Source organism: Pseudophryne corroboree (assembly GCF_028390025.1).
Source record: "Pseudophryne corroboree isolate aPseCor3 chromosome 3 unlocalized genomic scaffold, aPseCor3.hap2 SUPER_3_unloc_13, whole genome shotgun sequence".
NCBI classification, from domain to species: Eukaryota; Metazoa; Chordata; class Amphibia; order Anura; family Myobatrachidae; genus Pseudophryne; species Pseudophryne corroboree.
This window is the reverse complement of record NW_026967501.1, coordinates 223,536-245,509: the sequence shown is the minus strand read 5'-3', so window position 1 is coordinate 245,509 and position 21,974 is coordinate 223,536. Positions and strand designations below refer to the sequence as shown.

The window sequence follows — 21,974 nt, the reverse complement described above, 5'->3', positions numbered from 1 at the left end:
TGTGATATGTAAGTGGGTGTAATGATTATCCCAATAAGCCCCCGTGTACCGACCATATTATAGTGACTGTGGCTGATACACATACTAGATTATAGAACTGTCCTTTCTATATACTGGGATTTGGGGATTTAGACTTTGTAGCTTTATTTGGAAGTGAGAGTGAAGCCGGTCTCTGAGTTCTTTACACCTGAGAGGATTGTGCACCTCTTATATCCGATTGCTGCACCAACATGAACGTGACGCGGCCAGGACCCCATAGGGGACTGTGCTGACATGTATATCTGTGTGCGACTTCTGCTGTGCTACGTATATAGGGGGATCCAATTAGCCTGATTCACCCCCTTCACCCGGCATGCCGAATTCGCCTAAAAGTGCCCAATACCTGTCGGCCAGAGAGCACTTTTTTTCAGCAAGATCCCCGCCTCCATAAAGTGCAGCGGAGTCACAGAGCAAATCCATCCTGCAGCTAATCTGATTCCCCTAGAGACTCAGTCGCACACAGATATACAAGTGTCACATTACTCAGCAGAGTCTCCTGGTGCGGCTCTACTCTGCATAAGTCACCTGATACCAGCAGAGTTGTACGAGACCTGTCATCTCACTCACGCCAGGCTTCTCCCACTGTGTGGTATATTGAGGCTGGCTGTATGAGAACACATCTGTAATAGCCTCTAATGATTATTATCTTTCCATAATTACATATGGCGTATAGCTTGGGCGTCACACACAGTGCAGATACAGTATTCAGTCTTACACATAATTATATGTATCTATAACAGCTATAGGGGCTTATATAATAGCCTGCAAGATGCAGACGTGGGAGCAATTTGTATTTCATACACAGATAAAGAACACAATAGTGTAATATTGTAGGGAGGATTCACACCCCACGTGTCCAAACAGTAATAGCAGGATAGTGTCCACGTCCCTCTCACAGTCCAGATAGTCCCACTTCCATTCTACCACCTGAATGTGACGGACAGTGACCGCCATACAAGCTCTTACACGTATGCTTATACAAAACAGAATGATGGAAACTCATAGATGTTACTTATAATCTTCTGGGGTCCACTCCGGGATTAGACATATAAGGGCGGAATTACTCAAACGGGAATATAAAACAGACAAAAAAAGCTATAATGCAATAATTAGCTGCAAACAAAAGCTTTTATTATGAAATCATACAGAGTATCCGCACCATATAGATGTAACATACAACAAACCACCGCAGATGGAACCCGGGTGACTCTAATGCACATGGTAATGTATATATATATACATATATATATATAGGATCTTGTATCCCACAACACTCCTGATTAAGATGATCAGATGAGATAAGAATGGGAAACTAGAAGTGGAAACACATTCCTATGGCCGCCATATTGTCGTGCAGCAATATAGATAGCACAAACTGGCATTACACAATCACACAAAGCACAAGTTACAAAATAAACAACAGAACAAAGAACTAAGCATGTGGGATATATGTAAGAACTACAGGAGCATTAATGAAATGAGTAACAGGTCAGTCATCAGCCTGCTTGTGAAGGGCTCTAGGGTGGAGGCCTCTTGGACTGTGCGAGGCAGCAAGTTCCATGGCCAGGGCTACAAAGATAAAATTTTGACCCCCAAATGCATTATGGGAGTTTCCTGGTACTGCTGGTAACAGTCCTTTCTCTGCAGAAATAAACAAGTGAGGCAGTAAGGAGGTTCTGGTACCTTGGACCATGTAATGTTGGGCTGGGAAGGTCAGTTAGCCGATTATTAAATAGATTTTCCATCTTACAGGCAGCCGGTGGAGGGAGTAGAGAATGGGTGTTAGGTAACAGACTGGCTGCTGCATTCTGTACAAGCTACAAGCGGTGTAATTCTTTTGCTGGGAGACCCAGGTAGAGGACATTGCAGTAGTCTGTGTGAGAGGATACAAATGCATGTATGGCTGTAGGCAGGTCTTCTGAGGGAATCAAGAGCTCGATTCTGGCTATGGTCCTCAGATGGAAGAACGAAGATTTGAATGTGGCGGATACCCGATGTCTGTGTCAGCCACAATCCAGGACCACACAAAGTTTCCGCAGTCAGCATTTTGTCACTCTGAACCCCAAAGCATAAGTCATGATGGTTGGTAAAGCTGTAGTCTTGTCCTTTGTTTGTGAACTTCTATTACGTATCACTAAGACTGAGTCACAGCCAACTGGCATCATCCACCCCTGGAGCTCAGCTAGACAACCATTTAGGATGGGATGTAGTTAATATCCCGACATTCAGAATTCCCGACAGCCGGGAATGCCAACAGCACTCACCACAGCTATTCTCACTCGTGGGTGTCTATGACACCCATAGAGTGGGAATAATACCTGTGGTGAACACAATGAGCCACTGCGCCTGCAGCATAGCGAGAACAGGGAGCCCGCAAGGGAACTCTTTGCACTCACCCAACTGCTGGTATTCCACTGTTGGTATATTGACAGCCAGCATTCTGTCCACCGGGATAGCATTACCATCCCATTTAGTATTGGTGTTGGGTTCTCAGTACATGGAGCAAAAGACAAGTCATCTGCATAGAAGTGGTAGGCCAGGTCATGACGTCTGATTATTTCTACAAGTGGTAGCATGTATATTGCAAAAAGTATAGGAGATAGGATTGATCCTTGAGGAACAATGCATGGCAATGATGATTATACTCAAGAAGATTAAAATGGTTCCTCACTTGGGTAATGTCTAATGTGTTTAACAAGATCTGATTTATTTCCCACACTCAGGGAATGGAAACGGCTTCTCACCTGTGAGTTCTCTGATGTTTAACAAGATGGGCTTTACTTAAAAAACATTTCCCACACTCAGAACATGGAAATGGCTTCTCACCTGTATGAGTTCTCTGATTTTTAATCATATTTGAGCTCTGTGTAAAACATTTCCCACACTCATGAGCATGCAAATGGCATTTAAACTGTGTGAGTTCTCTGATGTCTAACAAGATGTGATTTACTTGAAAAACATTTCCCACACTCTGAGCATGCAAAAGGCCTCTCACCTGTGTGAGTTCTCTGATGTGTAACAAGATTTAATTTATTTAAAAAACATTTCCCACACTAGGATAAGAACCTTGAAAAACAATGCATGGCAATGATAAGTATACTCCAGAAGATTAAAATGGCTTCTCACCTGTGTGTCTTCTCTGGTGTGTAACAAGTTGTGATTTCTGTGTAAAACATTTCTGACACTCCGAACATGGAAATGGCTTCTCACCTGTGTGACTTCTCTGATGTTTAACAAGATTTGATTTCAGTGTAAAACATTTCTCACACTCAGAACATGAAAATGGCTTCTCACCTGTGTGACTTCTCTGATGTGTAACTAGATGTGCTTTACGAAAAAAATATTTCCCACACTCAGAACAGAAAAATGGCTTCTCACCTGTGTGACTTCTCTGATGTGAAACTAGATGTGCTTTACTAAAAAAATATTTCCCACACTCAGAACAGGAAAATGGCTTCTCACCTGTGTGACTTCTCTGATGTGTAATAAGATTCGATTTATTTAAAAAACATTTCCCACATTCAGTGCATGAAAACAGCTTTTCACCTGTGTGACTTCTCTGATGTTTAACAAAACAGACTTTACGTAAAAAACATTTTCCACACTCAGAACAGGAAAATGGCTTCTCACCTGTATGAGTTCTCTGATGTTTAATCATATTTGAGCTCTGTGTAAAACATTTCCCACACTCTGAGCATGCAAATGGCATCTCAACTGTGTGAGTTCTCTGATGTCTAACAAGATGTGATTTACTTGAAAAACATTTCTCACACTCTGAGCATGCAAATGGCCTCTCACCTGTGTGAGTTCTCTGATGCGCAACAAGATTTGATTTATTTAAAAAACATTTCCCACACTCTGAGCATGCAAATGGTCTCTCACCTGTGTGACTTCTCTGATGTTTAACAAGATTTGATTTCAGTGTAAAACATTCCTCACACTCAGAACATGGAAATGGCTTCTCACCTGTGTGACTTCTCTGATGTGTAACAAGATTTGATTTCCGTGTAAAAAATTTGCCACACTCAGAACATGGAAATGGCTTCTCACCTGTGTGACTTCTCTGATGTGAAACAAGAGCTGATTTGCATGTAAAACATTCCTCACACTCAGAACATGGAAATGGCTTCTCACCTGTGTGACTTCTCTGATGTGTAACAAGATTTGATTTCCGTGTAAAAAATTTGCCACACTCAGAACATGGAAATGGCTTCTCACCTGTGTGACTTCTCTGATGTGAAACAAGAGCTGATTTGCATGTAAAACATTTCTCACACTCAGAACATGGAAATTGCCTCTCACCTGTCTTAGCAGGCTGATGGGTAATAAGCTTTGTGGGCTGCGTAAAACATTTGGAATCTATTGAACAGGTAAATACTGAATCTACTGTCAGAGCTGTAACAGATGCACCAACATCAGAGTGATCAGGAGAACATTTCCCAGGATCAGAGGGACCAGCTGATAGAGCTGGATGTATAATTGGGGTAAAGGGGTTATCTCCTGGAGAATCCTGTATTCTGTCATTATCTTTTATGTCACAATCCGGGGATAACATTAGATGTCCTTCTGAGATATTCCTGCTTGTGTGTCCATCTGCTGGAAATAAAATACATTATGGAAACTCAAATTGGCAAATAATTATAAAATGAGTAGACAAGACCCAGGATGTCATAGGGTACAATTGATAACACTGTAACTCGTACTATAGTGCTGGGTTTGCTTTAATGTTTAAAAAAAAAAAAAGACTAAAATGCTTGGACTGGAGCTTGATCAACGCTGAAAGCTCATGTGGGATTACTAGAGGTGACATGGACGCTCATGTGGGATTACTAGAGGTGACATGGACGCTGATGTGGGATTACTAGAGGTGAAATGGACGCTCATGTGGGATTACTAGAGGTGACATGGACGCTCATGTGGGATTACTAGAGGTGACACGGACGCTCATGTGGGATTACTAGAGGTGACACGGACTTTCATGTGGAATTACTAGAGGTGACATGGACGCTCGTGTGGGATTACTAGAGGTGACACGGATGCTCATGTGGGATTACTAGAGGTGACACGGATGCTCATGTGGGATTACTAGAGGTGACACGGATGCTCGTGTGGGATTACTAGAGGTGACACGGATGCTCATGTGGGATTACTAGAGGTGACATGGATGCTCATGTGGGATTACTAGAGGTGACATGGGCGCTCATGTGGGATTACTAGAGGTGACATGAGCGCTCATGTGGGATTACTAGTGGTGACATGGACGCTCATGTGGAATTACTAGAGGTGACATGGACATTGCTATAATAAAACACCAAAGAGAAAGTGTTCTGCTGTTTGCGCACTAATAAATAATATATAACCTTTATTTAGTACAGTAAAGTATGTAAGATAAATCAGTGATACATTAAACAGAAAGATAAGTATATAAAGAGGTGAATAAAGTAATAAAAAAAAATCCAAGTGTGTTTGTTGTTAGAAATCAGCATGTATATTATATTGGGTGTTAATTGATTCAGTGTTGGTAATCCTGTTCAGTAATAAATTACACTCAATAAATCTTATTCATACCAGGGCTGGCTAAATTACACGTTATATTCTATTGTGGCAGAGTTTCCTCCAGCTGTAATCGCAATGTAACGTCATATGTATAAACACTTCATGGGGGGATTTCAGTTGATCATAAAAACTCCCTATCTGTTACGCACACCAGTGCTAACAGGAGTATACCGGTGTATGAACAGAGAGGGATGCGAAGCAAACGAACTCACAGACAGTATAACATAACATACACAGGAGGTGATGGAATAACTAATAAACACAAAGTGAATGGAGAAGCCCAAAGGCTCAGGAACTGGGTGTCTCCCTAGTGTCAGGAATGCTCAGATGGAATAGAGCGGACAATGAAGCGAGATGTAGTGATTTAACATGTGGAGCACCCGAAATGATGTTGCTAAGAGCAACAGAAAAAACCCCAAAGGGTTACCAACGGGTGTGGGAATAAACTCCTTGGTCAGAGATAGAAATATAGACACAATGAGAGTATCCACAATCCTAACCCCCACTTGCAGGGCACAGGTTCAGCTTACTGCCACTAAGCTGACACCTGGACGCCCTGCACAGTGAGGGAGGATTAAGCAAGCAGGTCTGAGAGTACAGCCGCAAACCTGCTAGGTTCACAGAATAGCAAGAGAACCCCAGCAGGTTAAACAACTGACTCCAGTCTTACTGTTAGGTCCGGATTGGCAGAATGAAGTACCGAATCCCAAGGCCTATTCGCAGTAAGCAACAAGTAAATACAAAGTCACACAGTACTAGCTAACTCTCTGGAACTGACTAACAAACAAAGATTCAGCAGCATTTGCCTAGCCTGAGAGGATGGTTTATATAGCAGGTGCTGTCCACGCCCCACTCAGACCTCACAGACTGTGAGCACAAAACCAGCGCCGGATTCCCTGCCGTGCACAGAGCCTGTAACCACTACACAGTAAAAACCCGGACCAGAGTATCAGGTGCGCTCAGGTTACTTCGCTAACACTTGCCTCCCGGTTGCCATGGCGACGTGGCAGCACAGAGCAGGAGATCCTAACAGTACCCCCCCTCTGACGAGGGGTCAAAGAACACCTACCACCAGGTTTATCGGGGAACTGCGAGAAGAAAGAGCGTATCAGTCTGGGGGCATGAAGATCACAACTGCGCACCCACGACCGCTCCTCCGGGCCATACCCCTTCCAGTGCACCAAAAATGACAGCCGACCCCGAACCATCTTGGAGTCAAGAACCCTTTCAACCACAAACTCCCTCTGACCCCGTATCAGAAGAGGAGAAGGTCTTCCACTGGAAGAAGGATTACTAACCGCCAGTTTTAAAAGGGAACAATGAAATGTTTTATTGATACCCAATGAACGGGGCAGATCTAACTGAAATGCCACCGGATTGATAACCCTGGTGATCTTATAAGGGCCGATGAACCGGGGGCCTAACTTACGAGATGGCTGTCTTAACTTCAAATTCTTGGTGGACAACCAGACGAAGTCTCCTAATTTGAAGCTCCAGGGTCTTCTCCGCTTATCAAAAAACCCTTTTGGTCACTAATGACACAGACACAAGGGCTTTCTTCACTTTCCTCCAAATAACCCTAAGGGCCGAAACCACAGAGGAACCACCAGGCGTGGAATCCAGGGGGTCAAAAGAATTGGCCTTAGGATGATGCCCACACACAAAGGAAGGGAGAGATCCCTGTAGCAGAGTGAGCCGCGTTGTTATAGGCAAACTCCGCCATGGACAGATGAGCAACCCAGTCAGTATGACACTTGGAGACATAACATCTGAGGAACTGATCCAAGGACTGGTTCACCCTCTCAGTCTGCCCATTAGACGGTGGATGGTAGCCTGACGACAAGCTCACAGAAATCTGGAGATCAGAACAAAATGTCCTCCAGAATTTTGCCACAAACTGGGATCCACGGTCAGAGACCACATCAAGTGGCAACCCGTGGAGGCGCACAACATGCTGCATAAATAACTCAGACAGGCGTCTGGCCGATGGCAACCCAACCAGTAGAACGAAATGCGCCATCTTCGAAAACCTGTCAGCGACAACCCAAATGGCTGTCATCCCCGAGGATTTGGGCAAGTCCACCACAAAATCCATGGAAATGTGGGTCCATGGCTTAGATGGAATAGAGAGTGGATGTAATGGGCCGACAGGAACCCCTCTAGGAGTTTTATTTCGGGCACAAACGTCACATGCCCGAACCCACTGATCCACATCCCTAGCCACCGAGGGCCACCACACCGCCCTAGACAGCAACTCCCGAGTTCTGGCAATACCCGGATGCCCTGCCGACCTCTTGGCATGGAATTCCAGGAACACTCGCTGTCTTAACCTAGGAGGCACAAACAAGAGACCTACCGGAAGGTCTGGAGGAGCCTGCTCCTGTGCTCTAAGGACTAATGACAAGAGGTCCTGGGTAATACCCACTTTAATACATGATGGAGACACAATGGGCAATGGCTCCTCGGTGGTCTCTTGGAATGGAGCAAAACTCTGCGAGAGCGCATCAGTCTTGATGTTTTTTGACCCAGGGCGATATGTTATAAAAAAATTAAAGCAAGCAAAAAACAAAGCCCATCGTGCCTGCCTGGCATTGAGCCGCTTCGCTGACTCTAAATATGCCAGATTCTTATGGTCGGTGAGAATTGAGACCATAAACTTAGCCCCCTCAAGTCAGTGTCTCCACTCCCCGAGTGCATCCTTTATAGCCAACAATTCCCGGTTACCCACATCATAATTGATCTCGGCAGACGAAAATTTACGGGAAAAGTAAGCACAGGGATGAAGGTGATTATCAGACACCCCCATCTGAGAGAGCACTGCCCCAATACCTATCTCAGAGGCATCCACTTCCACCACAAAAGGATGCTCTGGATCTGGGTGTCGCAGCACCTTGGCCGAGAGAAATGCCCTTTTGAGACGGGCAAAGGCCGCTTTGGCCTCACAAGACCAGTGAGCAACATACGCCCCTTTCTTAGTGAGTGCCACCAAGGGGGCCAGTATAGACGAAAATCCAGCGATAAACCGTCTATAAAAATTCGCAAAGCCCAGAAAACGCTGAAGCGCCTTCAAACTAGTGGGCTGACCCAATCCAGGACTGCCTATACCTTAGAACCCTCCATTTGGAAACCTTCTGAGGAGATAATATACCCTAGAAATGCGATTTGCTGGACTTCAAATTCGCACTTCTCCAGCTTCGCCCCAAGCTGGTGGTCTCTGAGTTTCTGGACGACTAAGCGTACATGCTTCCAATGTTCCTCCAGGGAATGGGAGAAGATTAGGATGTCATCTAGATAAGCAACTAAGAATCTATCCAAATATTCCCTGAGCACATCGTTCATGAATTCCTGGAAGACTGCCGGGGCATTAGAGAGCCCAAAAGGCATCACCAAATATTCATAATGCCCTGAGTGGGTATTAAAGGCAGTCTTCCATTCATCCCCCTCTCTTATTCGGATTAGATTGTAAGCACCGCATAGGTCAATCTTAGAAAAAATGGTGGCAGTACGAAGCTGGTCAAACAAAACCGAAATGAGAGGCAGTGGGTACGAGTTTTTAATCGTAATACGGTTCAATTCCCTGAAGTCGATGCAGGGTCGCAATGAACCGTCCTTTTTACCCACAAAGAAGAACCCCGACCCAACTGGGGACTGTGAGGGTCTGATAAATCCCTTAGCCAGGTTCTCCTGAAATTACTCTGCCATAGCCTGAGTCTCAGGACGTGACAGGGAGTACAACCTGCTCTTGGGAAGCTTAGCATCCGGCAATAAAGCAATGGCACAGTCATAGGGGCGATGGGGAGGTAGTACCTCCGCAACTTTTTTGGAGAACACATCCGCAAAATCTGCATAACATCCTGGCAATCTTAGCTGCGAGAGCCTGATTGGAAGGCTCGAGCAACTCCTGAAACAATCACTACCCCAACTAAGAATCTCCCCAGAGACCCAGTCAAATTGAGGGTTATGGGCCCTTAACCAGGGTAACCCCAAAACCAATGGGGCAAAAGAACAGACAGTCACATAGAAAGACAATTTTTCAGAGTGTGTGGCTCCAATAAACAAAGGAATTTGGCTGGTGCAGGAGGTAATTTTACCCTGGGATAATGGTTCCCCGTTTAACCCACAGATCTCAATCTCTGATGCCAAAGGTACTGAGGGAACAGAGTGTTCCAGGGCGAATTGACGGTCCATGAAAACCCCATCGGCCCCACTGTCAACAAAGGCCTCAGTCTTGACAGTTTGACCGAGGATCTCCAAAGTCACCGGAATGAGAAAAGTCTTTTTGGGAAATTCTGACTTCTGGCCTGACAGGATATTTCCCATCACCCTCAGGCCCTGAAGTTTTCCGGCTTTTCTGGGCATGATACTACAACATGACCTTTATTCCCACAGTACAAACACAAACCCTGCTGTCTCCTCCGCGTCTTCTCACGCCCCAATCTGCATAGGCTCCTCGGAATATTCCTCAGAGTCTGAGGTTCCCTTGGGAAAAAAGGAAACTGACGTCTCCCTTTCAAGCCTATGCTCTCTCAGCCGTCTATCCACCCGGATGGATAACTGCATGAGCTGATCCAAGCTATCAGGCGAGGGATATTGTACCAGTTGGTCCTTTATCTGGTCAGAAAGGCCCCTTCGGTACTGGTTTCTCAGGGCTGGGTCATTCCACTGGGTATCATGAGCCAACCTCCGAAACTCCGTACTATAAACCTCAGCTGGCCGTCGCCCTTGCTTAAGGACCGTAATCTGAGCCTCGGCTGAAGCCATCTTGTCAGGGTCATCATACAAAATGCCCAGTGCCGTAAAAAAAGCATCCACATTTTTAAGCGACGGACAGTCAGGCTGCAACCCATATGCCCAGACCTGTGGGTCTCCTTGTAGCAAGGAAATCACCATGCCCACCCGCTGAATCTCCGACCCAGAAGACTGCGGCCTAAGCCTGAAATATAGCTTACAGCTCTCCTTGCAACAGAAGAACTGCGTGCGATCTCCAGAAAAACAATCCAGGAAATTTACTTTCGGCTCCTTAACCCCTGAACTTGCCGCTGTTGCTGTGGGAGCTCCGCCTGCGGGGTGTTCATTTTTTTTTTTTTTTAAATATATTTCTTTATTAGACAGCCACAAAGTCACAACATACATTGTCAGATTTTAAAGTACAAGGTTATTCAGCAGTGACATACAGTCAAATTCCAGTATGAATAAAATACAGAGGATTGAAGGCTGTACAGTTTTTTGTTTTTCTTTGTAAGAGAAGAAAAATAGATGCAATTCACATCAAATAATGCAAACTCAGCTGTCTAGTAATAATGGTAGTAGTAGTACCAGGAGGGGGGTGGGGGGGTGGGAGGGCGTTTAACACGCGTGCACCCCCTCCTCCAATAATAAGAAACATACCAAACAAATGAGTTAAATATCACATCAGTTGAGGGAAAGTAGGGATAGGAAAGAGAAAGGAAGAAAGAAAAAAGAAAGGAAATAAAGGAGAAAAGGATATGTTAGAGAGCAAAGAGAAAGCATTAGTACCGAGGTACCATAAATGGTTAGCGTTCGTTGCCGGGTGGGGGGGGGGGGGTCAAATCCTTATTCTGGGCAAGGAGAGTAGCTCATGGGTTTGGAGTGAATATTATACCATGTTAATCCCTAATGAGGAGTGTCTACGCTGTAAACTAGGCATCTCATTTAAATTCATCTTTCATCCCACCTGTGGTCAAGTAATGGTTCCCACTATCCGACTAGTCCAATACCATGTAGTGTCGCGGAATACCTTCCAGATACATTCACGCCTGTCTAGGGGCAAAGTCTCTATATAGGTTCCCCATTTTTTGTGGAAAAGCTTCACTCCATTTTCAATTTGAAAAGTGGCCATTCGCCTCTCACAAAACAGTATATCTAGTAAGGCAGATTCCCATTCTCCCATTGATGGAGCAGTTTTATATATCCAGTGTCTCAGTATCACCTGTCTCGCCACCGTGACCATCACAGTCAGTAGCGGGATCATAGAGGCAAGGTCAAACTGCGACAACCAGGATGAGGAGTCCGCGAACAGCAACGGGCCCACCTCTTCTGGAAGGGGTAATTTAAGTAAACGGGATAGATATTGGAGAAACTTACGCCAGAACCGTTTGATTTTCCTACATAACCAAAAATTGTGCGTGAGGGATGCTCCACTCTCTCCACATTTAGGGCAACTACCCGTCTCACCAGGGCGGAAGTGTTGTCTTTGAGAGGGGGCTATATACATCCTGTTTAAAGTTCTTAAATGTATTTCCTGTAGTGTGGCGGATTTTAGAGCTTTGAGGACCAGTTCAGTGTTCTTAGACATCTCGTCCATCGCGGGTGCCTCCGGGAGTTCCCGCCGCCATGAAGCAGAGAGAGGGGACCAAGAGGGGGCTGACACCTCAATCAGGTCACTATATAGATAGCGAATTTTGAATGGGTTATGTCTACAAAACGTGAGAGTATCGAGTATTGTTTGAGGAGAGGCCTTTTTACCCAGGGGGTCACCTAGGGAGGTAATGTAGTGGCGCGCTTGGAGATACATAAAGAAATTAGTGTGGGGCAAAGAAAATCTGTCACGTAGTTGCTGAAAGGAGAGCATCTGGCCACCAGGATCAAAGACATCCCTGATAGAACAAATTCCTTTACCTTTCCACGTGTAAAAGTGTCGATTGTCTAAGGAAGAGGGGAAATTAGGGTTGCCCCATAAGGGAATATACGGTGACTCAAAGGGGTTAGTATGGAACAATTTATGAATGGAGATCCAGGCCCTATAAGTGTCCCAAAACAGAATATTAGTCTTTAGTTTTTGGGGTATTTTGGAGAGTGGTGTGTGAAGCAACGCTGCTGGGGAGTAAGGGAAAAACAATGCTTCTTCCAATTCCAGGTTCGTAGATAGAGCTGATCGGAGCAGCCAGTCTGAGGCAAATTTAAATAGTGCTGCTCTAGCAAACATCGTCACATTGGGCATACTCAGACCACCTTTACGTTTGTTAATATAAGTTCGGGCTTTGGGCATGCGAGGCTTAGCGTTTTTCCATATAAATTTTGAAAATATTTGCGAGCAGAGTAGGGAGTCTTGTTTAGTAATCGTGACAGGGAGCATTTGGAGCAAATATGCCAGTTTAGGGAATATAACGGATTTTATCACGACTATTCTGCCTAGTAGAGAAAGTTTAAGATCTTTCCAGGTTTCTAGTCGTGTTTTGATTTGTTGGATAATGGGAGTGTAATTGAATGTATACAGCCGGGAGAGTTCTGAAGGGATATAAATACCCAAGTATTTTAGTTTAGTAGGGGTCAGCGTAAATTGAGAAGCGAAATCAGTATAGATGTGGGGGTCTTTTATGTTAGTCAGTGGGAGTAATTCAGATTTATGTGTGTTTATACGGTAGCCAGCAAAGGTACTAAAACAGTGTATGGTGTCGAAAATAGCTGGTATCGAAGTACGGGGGTTGGAAACAAATAAAATCATATCATCTGCAAATAATCCAAGTTTAACTTCTCTTTCTCCTACCGAGATCCCCGAAAAGGTTGGTAATTGTCTCAGTGCTATGGCCAGTGGTTCCAATGCAGCCACAAAAAGCAGAGGGGATAAGGGGCATCCCTGTCTAGTCCCCCTATGGATCATTAGGGGCCGTGATAGATATCTGTTTGTGAAAATTTGTGTAGATGCATTATGATAGATAGTGCGTATAACGGCTATAAATCTGTCAGGAAATCCGAAGCGTTGGAGTGTCTCAAACAGATGGTCCCACGCCAGATCAAACGCCTTTTCGGCGTCTAAAGACAATAGGAAGTTGGGATCACCCGTCTCCACCTCGCTCAGGGACTGTATAACTGTCAGAACCTTACGGATATTGGTTACAGAATGTCTGCCTGAGATAAAACCGGTTTGGTCTTCATGAATCATTTCAGGCAGGATAAATTTTAGGCGATCTGCCAACAGTTTAGTAAACAGTTTGTAGTCTACATTAAGCAAGGAGATAGGGCGATAAGAGGACGAGAGTAACGGGTCTCTACCAGGTTTGGGTATAACTCGAAGCAAGGCCGAGTTGAAATACTGTGGGATAGTAAGGTTGGAAAAAATAGAATTAAAAAAGGCCGTTAGAGAGTCCACTATTTTAGGAGAGAGCAATTTAAAGAATTCTCCGGATAAACCATCTGGGCCCGGGGTTTTCAGTGGTTTAAGGTTTTTAATAGCCTCTGTCACTTCAGTGACAGTGACAGGGGCCATGAGAGAGTCTGACTGATCTGGGGAGATCTGAGGCAGTTGTATTTTTTCCCAAAAGGAGTTTTTAGTAGGTTGTTCGATGTCACTGTGTGAGTAGAGATCGGTATAAAAGGAGTGAAAAATATCTGTGATCGCCTTTCCTTCAGATTGTATACCAGAGGATGGGTCTTTCAGAGCAGTTACATGTTTGGGCCCCTTATCAGATTTAAGCAGATTGGAAAGCATTCGGCTAGGCTTATCTCCATATTGAAAAAATGTATATTTCCCTGCAATAAGGAATTTATTATCCATTTGTGTCAGAGTGTGATCAAATTGAGTCTTAGCGTCTCTATATTTCTGTTTGTTAGATAGCGTGGGTGAGGATTTAAACTTTTGAAATGAGGAAGTGAGTTCGGACTGTGCCGTCCTGTATGCGGCGTCTTGTTCTCGTCTATATTTCGCCATGTATGCTATTATGTCTCCTCGTAAGACAGCTTTGGCTGTCTGCCAAAACAATGCAGGATCAGACGCGTGGGTTGAGTTATTAAGTGCGTAAGATTCCCAGGATGTCGTCAGCATAGTTTTAAAGTCTGGAGAAGCCGCCATCTTAGCAGGGAATCTCCAATGGGAATTAGTACCTAAAGTGAGTCTACCCTGTAGTACTATCGATATAGGGGCATGGTCTGAGATGGATATGGGCTTGATAGTTGCCTCAATGATCCTGGTGGACAGATCAGTGGAAATGAAAAAATAATCAATACGTGAAAAGGAATTATGGGTTGAAGAGTAGTAAGTATATTCCAATTCTACGGGATTATGAAGACGCCATATATCAATCAGTCCCAGTTGTGCAGACATGTAACTTAGGTTGATCTTGGGAAGTCGGGTCCTCTGAGACGAGGCACTCTTCTTGTCCAAGACCAGAGAGGACACCATATTCATATCTCCTCCAATAATAAGGGAGGTATGCGAATATGGGCGTAGAATATTTGTTATATCTAGATAGAATGATTTATCATAGACAGCTGGGGCATAAACGTTGCACAAGGTCAGTCTGGTGCCCTCCAAAGTTATATCTAGGACAATGTATCTACCCAGAGAGTCAATAATCTGATGGTGTACGTCAAAGGCCACCCCCTTACGAATGAGGATCGCAACCCCTCTCGCCTTAGAGGTGAATGAAGAAAAAGCTACGACTTCTTGTCTAAGCATGGTGAGTTTAGCGTGTTCAGCGGGGGTCAGATGTGTCTCCTGAAGCATAGAGACATCCGCTTTTATTTTATTTAAGTAGGTAAGGATACGTCTCCGTTTAATAGGAGAATTAATACCCCTGACATTCCACGATATTATGTTAAGTTGTGACATTTATACCACCAGTAGGAGAACACATAAGGGCCTTATCAGGTCCTGAGACAATAAGCCTCCTTATATAAGTAATCCAGAATATCATGGACACAGACTGTTCCCACCCCCACCAGCTAAGCATCTTCAGGGAAGGAGGAGCAGAGAAGAAAAAAGAAATAGTCAGAAAGTAGAGAAGAAAGTAAACATAGAGGTTAAGACAAGAACAACATATGGGAGCGTTCCCACCAGTATACATCAGTATATACTGTCTGCATGGGCTCGCTGCAATGTAGAACATCAATAAAAAAAAAAGAGAATAACAGCATAACCAACAGGCAATACCTAGAATGAACTTTAGAAACATCTTTATGACCCTTATATAAAGAGAATGGAGTGATAACTAAATTAACCCGGTAGCAGTTAAATCAAATCAAATCCACCCCGCAATAGAAGAGAAACATCAACTATATCGATCTACCGAATAATTTGAACTAAGACCTGAAATCAAGTTCAACTGTTATCGTCGTCTCTGCTTGGAGGAGACGAGTGTGAGGCTGAGGGTGACCGCATGGATCCTTCCAGCTCCGTCATAAATTCCTTAGCTGAGTCCACTGAAGTGAAATCTTTCGGACCTTGCGGGGTGAAAATGCGCAGCCGCGCAGGATAAAGTAGGGCAAATCGTATACCGCTTTTCACTAGGTGAGAGCATAATGGAGACATTTCTCTTCTGGCTCTAGAGACTTCTGCGGAATAATCCTGGAAGAGAAACAGCCGTTGTCCATCCCAGTGAAGTGGGCCCCGGCTTCGCGCCGCAGACCACATCAGTTCTTTATGTTTAAAGTTTAAGCATTTAAAGATAACCGGGCGGGGTCTGGTTTGGTTAGAGTCGCGTGGCGGACCCAGTCTATGAGCTCGCTCAATCTCCATCGAAGACAGGTCTTCCGGGATGCCTAGGAGGTCGGAGAGTAAAAACTTTAGGAGATCAGGGCCTTTCAGTGACTCTTTAAGGCCCACAATTCTCAGATTGTTACGACTCGAGCGCTTTTCCAGGTCGTCTATCTTCATCATCATATGTTGGTGTGAAGATGTTAAAGATACGACCTGTTCCTTGAGATCTTCGATTTCTTTGAAATTGGCTCCAATCCTATTCTCATTCACGGAGATTCTGCGAGTCATAGACCCAAGCTCTGATTTAAGGTCTGATACCGCAGTCATAAATTTGTCCGCCTGTGCTTGTAGTAACGGTTCCACGGTTTCCTTGATTGCTTTCATTTCCAAATATGAAGGAGGGGCGGGGGGGAGCTTTTGGGGCCATGGTAGATGATGATTCAACTTCGTGGTTGAAACCGACAGGGTTGAAAGACAGCGGCGGAGAGACGGGGCTCGGCTCCCTGCGTTTATTTCCACTTCTATTTCTTTGTGGTTTTGGTGCAGAAGAACTTAAAAATTTGTCCATAGTAGTAATTATGAGCTCCTGAGGGTCGGATAGGTGGGATGGTATGCCTTTGGTCATGCAAGAGTGCAGAATTCTACATCACAACTGCTGGTGGTGCAAGTTCACATAACGCTGCGAAATGTGTCGACTACAGGCAAACTGAGGATGGGCGCAGTTCGCCAAGTTGTCAACGGGATGTAATTGTGTCAACCGGGTATAAATTTGATGTCGCCAATCTATGCAGGAGGGCGAGCAGGTTGATTTAGAGAGCGTGGCAAATATACTCAGTGGTGTAATATATCAATTATAATGGCAATCCGGCCAGCGGCATCGCCGTATGAGCACGCCCACGAAAGAGTAATCAGTAAGTAATGGATTAGTCGTTCTCACCTCTCACATACGTGGCGACAAGAGGGGGGTAGTGGATGTAATTCACTTTGTGGCAGCAGACTGGAGAAACAGCACCGCTTCTGAGAATCAATAGTGATGTTATATTCCCTTTTCTCCGCAGTGTAATCTGGAAGTTGGCCAGCTCGGTGGAAGGATTTGACCAGCTGGGGATGGAGGGAAGTGAGGCTTAGTAGGTCTGTAATGTTAGTGTGCCAGTTGATCTCCTCCAGCCCTCCCCTTTAACTGTGGGGTGTATAGGGCTCCCCAATTGCACAGATCCCTGCAATCCCCACTAACTGCAGCAGCTTATATTGTCAGGGGGAGAAGGGTATAGAGAGGAGACTGCAGAGAGGAGACTGGAGGGGAGACTGCCACCTCACCAAGAGTCCGCGTCTGGCAGGGAGAGAGAGCCGCGCTGCTGCAGGACCGGAAGTCCGGGGTGTTCATTTTAATGGACATCTCATTAAATTGTCGAGTCAGGACCTGCACCTGATCGACCACCTGTTGCAAAGTATTTTGAGGGGTATGCTCACAAAATTTCAACAGGAGTAGGGCTGCTGAATATGTTACGCACACCAGTGCTAACAGGAGTATACCGGTGTATGAACAGAGAGGGATGCGAAGCAAACTAACTCACAGACAGTATAACATAACATACACATGAGGTGATGGAATAACTAATAAACACAAAGTGAATGGAGAAGCCCAAAGGCTCAGGAACTGGGTGTCTCCCTAGTGTCAGGAATGCTCAGATGGAATAGAGCGGACAATGAAGCGAGATGTAGTGATTTAACATGTGGACCACCCGAAATGATGTTGCTAAGAGCAACAGAAAAAACCCCAAAGGGTTACCAACGGGTGTGGGAATAAACTCCTTGGTCAGAGATAGAAATATAGACACAAGGAGAGTATCCACAATCCTAACCCCCACTTGCAGGGCACAGGTTCAGCTTACTGCCACTAAACTGACACCTGGACGCCCTGCACAGTGAGGGAGGATTAAGCAGGCAGGTCTGAGAGTACAGCCGCAAACCTGCTGGGTTCACAGAATAGCAAAAGAACCCCAGCAGGTAAAACAACTGACTCCAGTCTTACTGCTAGGTCCGGATTGGCAGAATGAAGTACCGAATCCCAAGGCCTATTCGCAGTAAGCAACAAGTAAATACAAAGTCACACAGTACTAGCTAACTCTCTGGAACTGACTAACAAACAAAGATTCAGCAGCATTTGCCTAGCCTGAGAGGATGGTTTATATAGCAGATGCTGTCCACACCCCACTCAGACCTCACAGTCAGCACAAAACCAGCGCCGGATTCCCTGCCGTGCACGGAGCCTGTAACCACTACACAGTAAAAACCCGGACCGGAGTATCAGCTGCGCTCAGGTTACTTCGCTAACACTTGCCTCCCGGTTGCCATGGCGACGTGGCAGCACAGAGCAGGAGATCCTAACACTATCCAATTATCCGCAAAAAGTGATAATTCGCCAAAGGTTTTAGTGCAAATGTTTAATTTTCTCATGCAATTGTCGCAGTACTGTGCAGTTGTGCAGTGTTAGAACTCATGTGAAAGGGTTTATTAGATTATAAAAAACAATAATAAACAATAACACTTGTTTATCAGGCGCAAGTTTCCCTTAAGTCTAATTGAACACTTGTAAATAAATAATTGTAGTTGCTGCTCCCAACTGGTGATTTGGATTATCACCTAATTAAAGACAATATTTGGAAATAAATGAGAGCGCAATTGCAATTAAAAATATAGTAAATACTTTAATACATGCACAACATATATTAGACAAAATTAAAAACAAAGTTATTCTAAAAGGTTATTCTAAAAAGTCAAATTGATTATTGGTGCTTGACACCCCCCCAGAGGGTTCCACAACCTGTAACTGATCCGGTAATTGCCTGTAAATCAATCACTGTCTCAAATGTTGGTAGCTTTTTCTACTATGTTTGAATAGAGTTCCACAGAATGATAGTTTTTTAGAAGTAAATCTGATGCTCACCGCTGCTGGAGTTCAATAGCAATAAACTTCCCAATATCTGGTGCAGCGGAGGGAGAAGGAGCATACACCTCTCTGGATCCAAATGCCGTATGAAGAGAGGAAAGAGTGGCTGTCACAGTGTCCCTGTCAGCCCGTGCTCCGTACTCCACAATTATCTACAACAATCTGTGAGCGGCGCTGCTGACAGCCACTCTTTCCTCTCTTCATACGGCATTTGGATCCAGAGAGGTGTATGCTCCTTCTCCCTCTGCTGCACCAGATATTGGGAAGTTTATTGCTATTGAACTCCAGCAGCGGTGAGCATCAGATTTACTTCTAAAAAACCATCATTCTGTGGAACTCTATTCAAACATAGTAGAAAAAGCTACCAACATTTGAGACAGTGATTGATTTACAGGCAATTACCGGATCAGTTACAGGTTGTGGAACCCTCTGGGGGGGGGGGGTGTCAAGCACCAATAATCAATTTGACTTTTTAGAATAACTTTGTTTTTAATTTTGTCTAATATATGTTGTGCATGTATTAAAGTATTTACTATATTTTTAATTGCAATTGCGCTCTCATTTATTTCCAAATATTGGGTTTATTAGATTGTTTCCTACTGTATTGTCTTACTGACCTATAGTTTCCTACTGTATTGTCTTACTGACCTATAGTTGCTTACTGTATCGTCTTACTGACCTATAGTTTCCTACTGTAGTATTACTGACCTATAGTTGCATACTGTATTGTCTTACTGACATATAGTTGCTTACTGTATTGTCTTACTGACCTATAGTTTCCTTCTGTATTGTCTTACGGACCTATAGCTTTCTTCTGTATTGTCTTACTGACCTATAGTTTCCTTCTGTATTGTCTTACTGACCTATAGTTTCCTACTGTATTGTCTTACTGACCTATAGTTCGTACTATATTGTCTTACTGACCTATAGTTTCTTAAGTCTTTAGAATGCTGACGTGATGGAGAATAAGAATAATTACACCGTCACTTTTGCCAGAGAAGTTTAGTATCACCTAATTTGTCTCCAGAAGACAGGGCCCCTATAAATGGTTGACCAAGCATCTGCTGCCCAGGTGCCTATATCCAGGTTGTTTCCCTAGCCCAAAGGGCCTATAGCCAGGCCCTTTCCCTAGCCCAGGGGCTTATAGCCAGGCCCTTCCCCTAGCCCAGGGGCCTATATCCAGTTAATTTCCCTAGCCCAGTGGCCTATAGCCAGGCCCTTCCCCTAGCCCAGACGCCTATAGCCAGTCCCTTCCCCTAACCCAGAGGCCTATAGCCAGGCCCTTCCCCTAGCCCAGAGGCCTATAGCCAGGCCATTCCCCTAGCCCAGTGGCCTATAGCCAGTCCCTTCCCCTAGCCCAGACGCCTATAGCCAGGCCCTTCCCCTAGCCCAGAGGCCTATAGCCAGTCCCTTCCCCTAGCCCAGACGCCTATAGCCAGTCCCTTCCCCTAGCCCAGAGGCCTATAGCCAGGTCCTTCCCCTAGCACAAGGCCCTATAGCCAGGCCCTTCCCCTAGCCCAGAGGCCTATAGCCAGTCCCTTCCCCTAGCCCAGACGCCTATAGCCAGTCCCTTCCCCTAGCCCAGAGGCCTATAGCCAGGTCCTTCCCCTAGCACAAGGCCCTATAGCCAGGCCCTTCCAGTAGCCACTCTAGCTGATGCTGTAGACCTGAAAATACAAGGTGCTCAAATAAACCACCAACAGGAATTCTCTCCCTCTTTACATGATCCCCACTCTGTACACAGGGATGGTCTGGATACCTTCTCCAGGACATCCGTACAGAATCCCCATAATCATTGGTTTCCTCATGAATTATGAAGCAAATCTCTACCTATGAGGTCTCTATACTAGCAATGCCAGTACCTTACGGACCAATTTTGTATTTCTTCATCCTTTAATGTATACAGATGTTACATACAGGTCCCATTACTCTGCTTTAGAAATTGGGAACTATGAAGCAGTTCTGGGTCCTATCTACGGCATGGTCCCCTGAAGCCAGCGACCTCCCATGGTGCATTGTGCATGCATGCGCAGAATACCATTGGCGACATCCAGGACTGATACAAAGATCGGACTGGTGATCTCTGGTAGTGAACTCAGTTCTCGGTTTGCCTTCATGTGGCAGAGAACCAACAAGTAAGCTACAGAAAAACGAGAGTGATGGTAAAACTTACCTTTGTTTACTCTCTTTGAGGTCCATAGGGTCCACAGGGATTACCATGGGGGATGCAGGTGGTGAAGGACCTGGGCAACAAGCAGTTACGTTTCTGGTATCTCAAGAAGCATTGGTCCTTCCCCCCTATACCACACCTCCATACTCAGGCATGCTCAGTTTTGCCAACAAGCCCAAGGCAGGAGCAGGACAGGAGAGAAGGGAGATTGTGGCACACAGAAGAACACACACTTTCTGATAAGAGTAGGGAACCGGTGACTACGAAGAGTCACCCACAGAATCCAGGTGTGTCAGGGTGGGCAACCTGTGGACCCTATCGACCTCGAAGAAAGAATTAACAAAAGGTAAGTGTGGCCGGAGACCCTGGGGGCCACATGGTTAATGGCGGCCACGGCACATAAGGGGTTAAACCTTAAGTGCCCAGCGCCATTTTAAGGACAACTGGTGCTAGGCACCATATTTGAAATGTACTTAGAGCGGCGGGCGCGGACTGCTTAAAAATATGTTTAATGATGTGTTTTACCATGTTATATGTAGTGCTCTGTGCACAGCTGTAGGATTGCATGTTTACATGTATTTATATGTAAGATGTGGTCACATGTATTTTAAAGGGAAAAATGCACTTACTATGTAGGACTGAATAATGATCCCCTACCTTCTGTGACCAGGAAATGGGCTGATAATTGCCCTCTCCTAGCAGATCTTGTGAATGAAAAACGAGTTTTATGGTAAGAACTTACCTTTGTTAAAACTCTTTCTGAGAGGTACACTGGGCTCCACAAGGATAGACATTGGGGTGTAGAGTAGGATCTTGATCTGAAG

General features: G+C 44.9%; 1 protein-coding gene across 1 annotated transcript in view; it reads right to left on the bottom strand.

The window, feature by feature from the left end:
- Positions 1–1,161: 1,161 nt before the first annotated feature.
- LOC134983331 (zinc finger protein 23-like) overlaps positions 1,162–21,974 on the bottom strand; it is a 39,165-nt gene continuing 18,352 nt past the window's right edge. The window contains exon 4 of the mRNA XM_063949040.1: positions 1,162–4,632. Coding sequence (XP_063805110.1) covers positions 3,149–4,632 — 1,484 coding nt within the window. The 3' untranslated portion in view covers positions 1,162–3,148. The remainder of the gene's footprint in view (positions 4,633–21,974) is intronic.